Source organism: Solenopsis invicta, chromosome 10 (assembly GCF_016802725.1).
Source record: "Solenopsis invicta isolate M01_SB chromosome 10, UNIL_Sinv_3.0, whole genome shotgun sequence".
NCBI classification, from domain to species: domain Eukaryota; kingdom Metazoa; phylum Arthropoda; class Insecta; order Hymenoptera; family Formicidae; genus Solenopsis; species Solenopsis invicta.
This window is the reverse complement of record NC_052673.1, coordinates 9,027,728-9,039,545: the sequence shown is the minus strand read 5'-3', so window position 1 is coordinate 9,039,545 and position 11,818 is coordinate 9,027,728. Positions and strand designations below refer to the sequence as shown.

Genomic DNA, 11,818 nt, shown 5'->3' with positions numbered 1-11,818 from the left:
TGTATGTTGCATGAGATGTATCAATAACTTTTTTTTCAGTTATTTCCACACCTAAAAATGAAGTTTCATGTAACCAGCGACAAATTTGTTGAAGTGGTTTATGTGGTGATCTGACTAAGGCTTTAATTCAGCAAAATAATTTTCAAACGGATATGCTGAAAATATGTCTAAAGGACCATATTTCTCAATCTCATCAGGCAAGTGACAGAGTGCATGTACATTGTAGAGTACATACTAGAAATTCAACTCCATATATTTTTTTATTATAACTTATGAAAAGATTTAATAAGTTTCGAGTAAAATTAAGACCGAAATGTGAAATATGTTTTTTAGATAAAAGTATCGTTATTGCACAATTAAGTAACAAAAAATGTTCGTATACAGCTAAGTCAAGTACATCTTTTAAAATAAGTGGTCCCAAATATATTAAGAAAGTTCTTAATTCAGTAGCTTTCCATCGTAATAATTTGTGTAAACTCCGGGGTTTTCTGTTAAATTCAACTGTTTTGAATGGTTTTAACGATACTAAGTGATCCGATATCATATCAATGAAACGACTGCGCAATCTTACTTTTTTATTAGTATTTCGTGTGATACCCATCCATATGCATAATTGTTTTCTTACTACTCCTAAACATATGTTATGCATATAATCTATTGGAAAAATAGAAACCATTCCAATATTTAATTTTAATAATGGTGATTTACCGACATGATGTTCTTCATCTTCTTGAAATAAAAATGAAGCATCAGTTCGACGTTTTGCATTTGTATTAGGATATATAACACGACCATGAAATTCGCCAATTTCTGTGCATTTATCACATGCGTTATATCCTCCATGAGATTTAATACATTTTATATATGCTTTTGCAGGTGCGTCACATATTACACTATGAATTTTTATAACATATTTTCTGTTCTTAAAATGATACCCATTTTGTAATAGATTAGATAGTTCATTTATAAAATCATTTAAATATTTATCAAGAGGTTTAGGTTTAGTATTTCCACAAAATATACCTGCAATAAATGGTTTACATTTTACATTTTTTTACTAAACACGAGATTGGCCATATTTGAATATTATTACTAGAAAACAAAGGCACTCCATCAAAACTGAAACTCAATTCAATTGTGTTATTTAAAAAATAATTGCTTACTGAAAAAATGTTTTTTAATCCAGAGTTTATACCAAGATGACAATATTTACCATTTTCTAACTGTTGAATAACTATTGATTGAGGTGTTTTCAATAAGGTTCTAGCATTCAGAGGCAATTCGGGATGCAACCGAACCAGGATAGATAAAAGACTATTGACAGCAATATGAGGAATTTTAAATTTTATACACCATTCTGCTAAAGATACTTTTAAATCAAAATTATGTGTGTTTTCTAACTCAAAATTATTTATTGCACATTGAAAATCAGAACATTCTTCGGATATATTGAGTATATTATTATCTATATAATCATCGTCAAGTATATTATTTAAATATGGAAAAGATATATTATCATTACTTTCATGTAAAGTAAAGTTGTTTACATATGTATCTTTTACTTCTTGAGAATTAATATTAAAATTATTAACATGTGAATTGTCCTTTTTAATATTTAAAATACTTTGTGCTTGCTGTGCATTAGTACAAGTCAAATTTATTTCGTTGAGTATACTTTGAACTTCATGACTGACACGTCGATAGAATTGACGTTTGCCTACCTGCTCCTTCCTTTTCATCATTTAAAAAATATTTAAATATTACGTATATTATAAATAAATAGTAACTTCTGTTGAGATGACTTAAGCGATATTCCTGTTATTTTTTTTTTCATCCGTTGTGGAGCATGTTTTAACCATATTTTTATAGCATCTTCAACTTGTTTTTCTGTAGATTGTGATTCATACAGTTTTATAGCTCCTAAAAACATTATAATAAGAAGAAAATCAATAATATTGTATATATCAGTAATCAATAATATATTATATCAAAAACATAAACAATCAGAATCTTTAAAAGAATTTTAATTTAATAAAACAAGCTTAACACATACAGGCATAAATATAATCATGTTTATTAACTTATTTAATTTACCTATATTCCATAAAAAATGTATTCAAATATTACAAGTATTTACGTTTAATACATTTACATAACTGTAATTTGCTAAACGCAGATTTTCGTTTAGCGCCCATAACATTATATTGGGATGCTAAGTTATCAGAGATAACTTAAAGATAGTTCTCAATATTCGATTTGTTCGAGAAATAACATCAGTACCTCCCATAGATGATAAATAAGAACTCTAAAAAAATTAAGAATATTAAGTTCAATAAAGCATAAGTTCAATAAACAAAGTATATAGTTAAAAATGAAATAACATTAGATTCTATTTAATCTACACTTGTAATATCTATATCATTCTTAATATCCATATTATTTACATCTAATTTATATCTAAATAAATGTTATTTATATTTAATTTATTTATATGTCTATTTATTTATTTAAAATGTTTTAAAATTTGAAAATTTTATACTTAAATCATTTAAGAATAAAATATATCTATTAATTACCACAAACAGTAATAAAATCAATAGCGGCACATGTTATTATAGAATAAAATAAAAAATATAAAAATATACAATATATTCCTTTTTATATAACTTACCAAAGCTAACAAATTGTCATTATTTTGTAAATATTCTTCTAATGTTAAAATATCATTATTGGATGTTAAAGGAAATTTTATTGGTAAATTTTCCGGTGTAAATATAGTCGGTTGAATATGGTTTTTATTACGTACTGCTTTCATTAAATCATCATTTTGTTGTTTAATGGTAACTAGTAATTGCAATATTTTTTGTAAAATCACTACAAACACAAAAAATTTAATGTTTAAAATGACTTATAAGTATAAAAACAAATAATAAGAAAACAATCTAATAATTCAAACTGTTTTTCTTACTAAACTATAAAGCATTTAGCAATGTAAATATTAAATATACAATGAAAAATTATATTTCTTTAATTTCTTAAATAATCTAAAATACTTAAAAAAAATATAATATTTAATATAAGTTAGAAAAAACGTACCAGATTGGCCAGAAGCAGAAGTCAAAGATAAATCAGCAGCAATATTTGTTACATTTGAAATATCTCTTTGCATGCTACTTATGTTCTTAATACAATTATTACTATTATCGTCTACAAATGATATTAAAAAAGGAATTAGTTTATAAATAACTTTTAAATGTTGTGGTTACAAAGTTCAACAAACAGAATGCTTTATAAAATAACTTACCGAACTGATCAGAAATTAACTCCACTTTGCGGGTCTTTTTGACATATTTGCAAGAATTTGTTTTCAATAGTAAAATGTATTAAATTTAATTAGACTTTTTATACATTATAAGTCACACATTGTAGTTTATAAAAAAAATTTTTTTCAATTTTTTCACGCATGCGCGGCGTCAAAATGGTGACTGCAGTGGACGTCAGAAGAAAAGTTCGGGACACGATATCTGGAGTTAAAATCGTCTGAAACAAAAAAACCCAAAAGATTCTTAAAATGTATGTTAGTGGCTATAGCCGGTAGTAGAATTAAATGTTTTGGGCATAAAAAAAAATGGCAGACTTTAAAATTTTTTTACCCCTTTTTTACCCCTAAAATCGTCTAAAAGAAGGGTTAAAAGTAAACGAAAAATTATGATTCTAGTACGGGCTAAAACTACACATGTTCTGAACAATCCCTGAAAATTTCAGCCCGATCGGTTAAATAGTTCTCCCAAAATCGTGTCCCGAAGGTCGAAAAACGTGGTTTCGAGAAAAACACGTTTAAAGTTTTGTGTTGAAAATTGTTATAATTATAAAAAAAAAGTTTCTTACGCTTAATCGGCGATGCCTGCTCCATACATGATGCCTTCCTGCTCATCGTAATAGTCATTTTGGGCAGATTGCATGTCTCTGAGGGCAGTTCTTCGCTCTTTCGATGCATTGAGGCTTTGACGGTTCGCGGCTTGGATGCGATTGCGGTCACGTAGTTGTGCGATTTCAAGTGCATTTCTTCCGATGGTAACTCCCATAGATTTACAACTATTTGTACACTAATTCTACATACTTAAGGTACCCGGAAATGATGTTTTTGAAAAATCGAAAATTTCGAAAAGATAGACCCACAAAGTGGCCTTAAAGATGTGCTAGTTGCAACTGACCAAGTATCTTTTGTTTTGCTTGCAATATTAATTTCATCTTTTGATAAACTATCATTTCTCTTCTCATCACTGATATTTTTAGAATTATTGCTAACATCTATAGATGTTAATAATAGAAAAATAATATAAATTGATATGTATATATATTTTTTGTGTGTATATGCGCGTGTGTACGTATATACATGTATTGTTACTTTTATACATCACAAGAATGCTTCAAAAGAATATTAAGTACAAACCTTAACAATGAGAAATTTTTGCAGGCAGTTCAAATATGCTATTTATTTGTTCTTCTTCACCACCACTACTATCGTGTATTCGTTTTGCAGGTCTACTTCTTTTTCTAACAGTAAATTGAACATTTGATTCTGCTTCTGTGTTGAGATCACTTTTATCTTCTGCCAAAGAAAGCTTACGTTTGGCTTTATCTAAATCATCTGTAATGATTGAAGAGCAGAATCAATTTTTAGGTTAGAGAGATACGTTTTTAATTAAATCCATTTTATATTTAAAGATGTAATTCAATATCTTTTATCTTTAATTTTATTTAATCAATATCCGGTTTTAAAAAGAATATCCTGTCTTATGTGTATCTTATTTAACGAAGAGAATCACTAAATCAAACGTTTGAAACAGTAAAGTAAATCATTATGTTACGTCCTTACCAGTTTCATAGAAATTACGAGCGATTCGCAATGTTAACTCCATTTTTTATGTGACTAGTTAATATTGTAAAACAATGTAGCTGATTAAATATTACTTTCAATTTTTATTACTTTTAAGTACAGATAAGAATTTTTTACATTTTCTTTCTGACGGAAGAGACCACCATCTTCTCGCGGTTTCCGTTGAGCAACACTATGTACGTTTGTATAAATAAATATTTATGTAAAATAAAGTAAATGTAAGAAAATAGGTCGAAAAAAAAAAAAATTTTTGGCAATAATTGTATTTATTTCATATAAAAAAATGAGCATAATTTTTTATTACCTAATACATTTTAAATAAAAAACTCGCATGGTGGCCAAGAGAGGACTTAAATATTAACATTTTAATTGCTGTATTAAAGTACTGAATATTGTAACCGCCAGAATTCGACTGAAGAATCTCGAGATTCGAAATCATGTTACAGCAACAGTAACAGCCGTATGTGACTTCAGATCTGGAGTTGTCGAATTGGCGATGAGACGCGTGACATTCCCCGATAGGACAACATGTATTAAATTATATGACCAAATTTTGCTCGACGTACGCCGATAAGTGGGGATAATGTGCTAGCCGGTGCAAATGGGCCTGTCCTCTCTGGCTGTCAGTGTGGCTACAATTTGGCGCCTTAGTGGCAACTTAGTGGAGGAAGGTCATTCGTAGGTCACTATTTCTTTAATTCTACATACGCCTTTCTTAGTCTTTGAGCATGGGTCTATCTATCTAAGGCAGAGCTCGCAACAATGTGCACATTTCGGGCCGATTCCTGAAGCGACGCCCACTGGCCCCTCACTACCGCTCGAGGCTCGTCGGCCGAGCTGCTGATTCTGCGCCGAGCGCTGTGGTCTCACGAGCGTCCCCATCTCAGAAGTATGTTGAATATATGCCCTTCTAATAAAGTACCTCAAGGGTAATGTGGAAAGCTGTTGTCTAAATTCTAATTACCGTACACAGCTTTCCACATCATCCATGAGGTACTACTATTGATGTGTTTTTTTTTATGTGGTTTCCCCAGTAGGCCTAGTCCACTAAAAAATCAAAGAAAATAAAATATGTACTGTATATGGGTGATGTAGAAAGCTGTTGTCTAAATTCTAATTACCGTACATTATTGTTACTATAAAAATTAAGTTAAAAAAAATTTTTTCTCAAAAGGTACGCTACTAGCGTATTTTTTACTTGGGGATGCTTCTGAGGCAGAGCGCCGCTCGCGTGTCGCGAGCTCGACCTTCCTGTGGCGAACGAAAGCGGGGGGAGTGGGCGTCGCTTCAGGAATCGGCCCAAAATGCGTAGAATCTACGCCGTAGATCGTTGCGAGCTTAGATTATAGTTATTAACACAACACTAGTATACATACATAACCTAACCTAACAAATATAAAAGATAGTTTTAGGTATAGAAAGATATCTAGTTGTACGAACCGCTGAGTAATGAAATGGCTCGTGACCCAAGCACAAATCTTTGCCCATAGTCTACTAAATTTATAACAATTTCTAATAAACTAATTAGAAACTTGAAGAAAGACAATTGAAAAAGTGCAGTAACGTAATTAATATTTTTACCTTTGTTGGCGATATTAATATTACTATAACAGTGCAAAGTGTGGAAATTGTTTTCATCAATCAAAGTAAAAAAATATTACGGTAATTAGAACCAATTATAATCAAGAAAGTTGTGTTCGTGTATAAATAAACCGGAGATTTCTTGAATAAAATAAACAATGGAGTTGTTTGCTTTATTTCTGGCTATTCTGACAGCGAGCATTTGTCTATACTATTTTGTTTCAAACAAGTTAAATTATTTTGATCGACTGCAAATCCCGTATGTGCAACCGATTCCAATTTTGGGCAACATGGCACGTGTCATTTTCGGACGTATGTCCATGGCGGAACAGATACGAAACATTTACAATCTTTTTCCGGACGAAAAATATGTTGGATTCCACGATTTTACGAGGCCTACCTTCATTATTCGTGATCCAGAGATAATTTCAACGATTGCCATCGAACATTTTAATAACTTCTGCAACCATCGTAGCGTCGTGAACGAATCACTCGATCCGATAGCCAGTAGAAATCTGGTCAGTTTGCAAGGACACCGTTGGCACAAAATGCGAAAGCTTCTCAGCCTTTCTTTTGCACCCAGCAAATTAAAGATGATGTTTGGACTTATAAGTGAGTGTGCCGAAAATTCGATCAATTCTGTAGTAACGGAATCTGGAAAAACCGGCAAGACGTTTGATATAAATGATTTATTTTTGAGATATGCCAACGATACGTTGGCCACCTGCGCTTTCGGCATCAAAATAGATTGGTTCAACGATCCGAAAAACTCATTCTTTATGATTGGGAAAGAAGGAATGACGTTTAATTCTTGGAAATATTTCAAATTTTTTATGAACAGAAATTTCCCGCTAATTGCGAAACTTTTGAAGCTGAGACTGATTGGCTCGAGAACAGAAAATTTTTTCTAAGACATCGTTACCACTGTTGTAAAGGCCAGAGATGAACAGGAAATTGTTCGTCCGGACATGATTCAGTCAATGATGGAGACCGGGAACAAAGATAGCGGACCCGAATTCGATATCGACGAAATGACTGCCCAGGCATTTGTTTTCTTTGTCGCCGGATTTGATTCTGTGGCAACAGCCATGTGTTTTATGGCGCACGAAATTGGTGTCAATCCCGATGTTCAAAATAAATTGAGAAAGGAAATCGATGACGTCCTTAGATGGACCGACGGAAAACCAACGTACGATGCTATTAAAGATATGAAGTATTTGGATGCTGTGGTAACTGAAACTCTCAGACTGTATCAAGGACCAACTTTCATTGACAGAATATGTGTCAATGAAACCGAAATGCCACCAGCAACTTCGGATGGCGAACCAATTACTATAAAGCCAGGAGATACTGTATGGTTCCCGGGTTTTTTTATCCTAAGAAATCTTATCCTATACAATTTTTATATTAAATTCACCAAACTACGTATATTTTTCGTCATAATTATGCCGTCATTTTGTCGTCATAAATATCACGTCATACATCTGTGACTTAGGACCGTCCTTATGACGTCATTTTTGACGTCATTTGTGACGTGAGTTTAGTGATATTAATGACTTAAAACAGACGTCATATTGACGACACCTTGCTACCTGGTTATATAGTTTTATAAGCAATTGTTAAAATTCATCACTTAATAATAACGGAGATAATAAAGGTAGCCTTAATGTCCACAGTAGTCATAAGATCCTCTTTTCCTCTATCATGAATATTATATTACTCGTGTGATAAATTGTTTTATTATATTAAAACATGAAAATTGCTAAAAGTAGTCTTCACCACAACATTACATACAATTACTTTAGTAAAAAATCGTTCGTAAAAATATTTTTTTTTTTTTGTTATTGGTTAAACTTTTATTAATACTTATTGTTAGACCAAACTACTTTTTACGACCGACTGCTGCCGTGCTGCTCGCGCTCGCAACGCCAAAGTAGATAGAAAACCATGACTTTTTCTTCCATTAGGGAGAACCTATTACCGATGCTGATGATTCTTGACCCAATATCAAATGGCACATACTTGTCCACATTGCCACTAAGATTCATTCTGGATTGAACTTGTCCGAATGCGGGTATCTGGAAAATTTTTCAAACAGAATAACGTTGCGATTAAAATATTTATAATCAGAGTTTGATATAAATAGAGACAAAATATATTTCTTTGAGTTATTGTTAGCTTATTTATTTTATAGATAATTATAGTTACATCACGTAACTTTACCGATGTAAAGATTTAAAATCTCACCATGGATAGAAATTTGAAATCATTATTATTTTTCTTTAAACATTTCAAACAGATTTTTTTATACAATCGTTCTTTTATATTTATTTTAATAATTAGATTCAATTAAAAAGATATGCCATTTTTCTAAATATTTTCATATACATATAACTACTTGTTAAATCAAATAAATTAAATATTGTGCACTTGATAATATTTCTTGATGTATTTTGTTTGAAATTTAATCGGAAGAATCATACCATTTTAATTTGTATTACTATGTAAACTTCTGAATCAAATTATATTTTAAATTCCTTTTAGATATAATTACTTATGAATTCAAAATAAGTTCTTATGTCTTGAAACAAACTCGTAAAATTAATACATACTAAAACATAATTGATCTCCCTCTATCGATATCCATTATTATTTATTAAATTTATTTGACTTACTCTCTAAACCTCGTAAAGTGAAAAATTATTCGAAAAGTTGTACCAAGTTATTTAGAGTGATAATTTACTCTATAAATTTTAGAGGGTTTGTATAATGAAAGACAGCACAAAAAATGTGTTATATTTGTGTTTTATAAGACGTTATTAATGTAGATATTTTTTAAATAAATTTTTTTTTTTTTATGTAACGATACTCATTTAAAAACTTTATTGAAATTCTTATTTTAAATTTTTTACGTATTCAATTGAAGAGAAAACTGAACTTATACAAATATAATTTGAAAAATGAATTTTATATATCTAGTGCTACAATTGCAATAAATTGCGAATATGCTACTTACAATCTCATCTTTAATTTTCATTTCTGTGCTCATTAGGCAAACATACAACAGGAGCTTTCGAATTCCTTGGACGTAACTTCAACCAGAAGCCTCCTTCTGCTGTTATGGTGAATGATGTTTTGTTAATCACCAGAGGAATTTTGGTTTTCACATCGGGTTTGAGATCGCATTTCCAAAGTAAATAAAATAGCATTATTTTTGCTTCCATTAGAGCAAAGGGTTTAGCAATGCAGAATCTTTGCCCGATACCAAATGGCATATAGATCGAGTTGTTCACACTATTGTCCAGAAATCTTTCTGGATCGAACTTGTCTGGATCCGGGTAGTACTTTGGATCACGATGAAGAGAAAAACCCGGGAACCATACAGTATCTCCTGGCTTTATAATAATCGGTTCGCCGTCCAAAGTTGCTGGTGGCAATTCGGTTTCATTGACACATATTCTGTCAATGAAAGCTGGTCCTTGATATAGTCTGAGAGTTTCAGTTACCACAGCATCCAAATACTTCATATCTTTAATAGCATCGTACGTTGGTTTTCCGTCGGTCCATCTAAGGACGTCATCGATTTCCTTTCTCAATTTATTTTGAACATCGGGATTGACACCAATTTCGTGCGACATAAAACACATGGCTGTTGCCACAGAATCAAATCCGGCGACAAAGAAAACAAATGCTTGGGCAGTCATTTCGTCGATATCGAATTCGGGTCCGCTATCTTTGTTCCTGGTCTCCATCATTGACTGAATCATGTCCGGACGAATAATTTCCTGTTCATCTCTGGCCTTTACAACAGTGGTAACGATGTCTTTGAAAAAATTTTCTGTTCTCGAGCCAATCAGTCTCAGCTTCAAAAGTTTCGCAATTAGCGGGAAATTTCTGTTCATAAAAAATTTGACATATTTTCAAGAATTAAACGTCATTCCTTCTTTCCCAATCATAAAGAATGAGTTTTTCGGATCGTTGAACGAATCTATTTTGATGCCGAAAGCGCAGGTGGCCAACGTATCGTTGGCATATCTCAAAAATAAATCATTTATATCAAACGTCTTGCCGGTTTTTCCAGATTCCGTTACTACAAAATTGATCGAATTTTCGGCACACTCACTCATAAGTCCAAATATCATCTTTAATTTGCTGTGTGCAAAAGAAGGGCTGAGAAGCTTTCGCATTTTGTGCCAACGGTGTCCTTGCAAACTGACCAGATTTCTACTGGCTATCGGATCGAGTGATTCGTTCACGACGCTACGATGGTTGCAGAAGTTATTAAAATGTTCGATGGCAATCGTTGAAATTATCTCTAGATCACGAATAATGAAGGTAGGCCTCGTAAAATCGTAGAATCCAACATATTTTTCGTCCGGAAAAAGATTGTAAATGCTTCGTATACGTTCCGCCATGGACATACGTCCGAAAATGACACGTGCCATGTTGCTCAAAATTGGAATCGGTTGCACATACGGGATTTGCAGTCGATCAAAATAATTTAACTTGTTTTAAACAAAATAGTATAGACAAATGCTCGCTGTCAGAATAGCCAGAAATAAAGCAAACAACTCCATTGTTTATTTTATTTAAGAAATCTCCGGATTATTTATACACGAACACAACTTTCTTGATTATAATTGGTTCTAATTACCGTAATATTTTTTTACTTTGATTGATGAAAACAATTTCCACACTTTGCACTGTTATAGTAATATTAATATCGCTAACAAAGGTAAAAATATTAATTACGTTACTGCACTTTTTCAATTGTCTTTCTTCAAGTTTCTAATTAGTTTATTAGAAATTGTTATAAATTCAGTAGACTATGGGCAAAGAGATGTGCTTGGGTCACGAGCCATTTCATCACTGACCGTTTCGTACAACTAGATATCTCTCTATACCCAGAACTATCTTTTATATTTGTTAGGTTAGGTTATGTATGTATACTAGTGTTGTGTTAATAACTATAATCTAAGCTCGCAACGATCTACGGCGTAGATTCTACGCATTTTGGGCCGATTCCTGAGGCGACGCCCACTCCCCCCGCTTTCGTTCGCCACAGGAAGGTCGAGCTCGCGACACGCGAGCGGTGCTCTGCCTGAGAAGCATCCCCAAGTAAAAAATACGCTAGTAGCGTACCTTTTGAGAAAAAATTTTTTTTAACTTAATTTTTATAATAACAATAATGTACGGTAATTAGAATTTAGACAACAGCTTTCTACATCACCCATATACAATACACATTTTATTTTCTTTGATTTTTTAGTGGACTAGGCCTACTGGGGAAACCACATAAAAAGAAACACATCAATAATAGTACCTCATGGATGATGT

General features: G+C 31.9%; 2 protein-coding genes and 1 pseudogene across 2 annotated transcripts; 2 read left to right on the top strand and 1 right to left on the bottom strand.

The window, feature by feature from the left end:
* The first annotated feature begins 6,618 nt into the window (after positions 1 to 6,618).
* Positions 6,619 to 7,415, top strand: LOC113003061 (cytochrome P450 9e2-like). Its single transcript, XM_039454510.1, has one exon. It carries the CDS (start codon positions 6,640 to 6,642, stop codon positions 7,390 to 7,392), a length of 753 nt encoding a protein of 250 aa, XP_039310444.1. The 5' UTR covers positions 6,619 to 6,639; the 3' UTR covers positions 7,393 to 7,415.
* A 1-nt stretch (position 7,416) lies between these two features.
* LOC120358865 (cytochrome P450 9e2-like) lies at positions 7,417 to 8,007 on the top strand. Its single transcript, XM_039454509.1, has one exon. The coding sequence runs from the start codon at positions 7,450 to 7,452 to the stop codon at positions 7,969 to 7,971; it is 522 nt and encodes a 173-aa protein (XP_039310443.1). The 5' UTR covers positions 7,417 to 7,449; the 3' UTR covers positions 7,972 to 8,007.
* A 425-nt stretch (positions 8,008 to 8,432) lies between these two features.
* Positions 8,433 to 10,954, bottom strand: LOC105205161 (annotated as a pseudogene).
* Between the last annotated feature and the right edge of the window lie 864 nt (positions 10,955 to 11,818).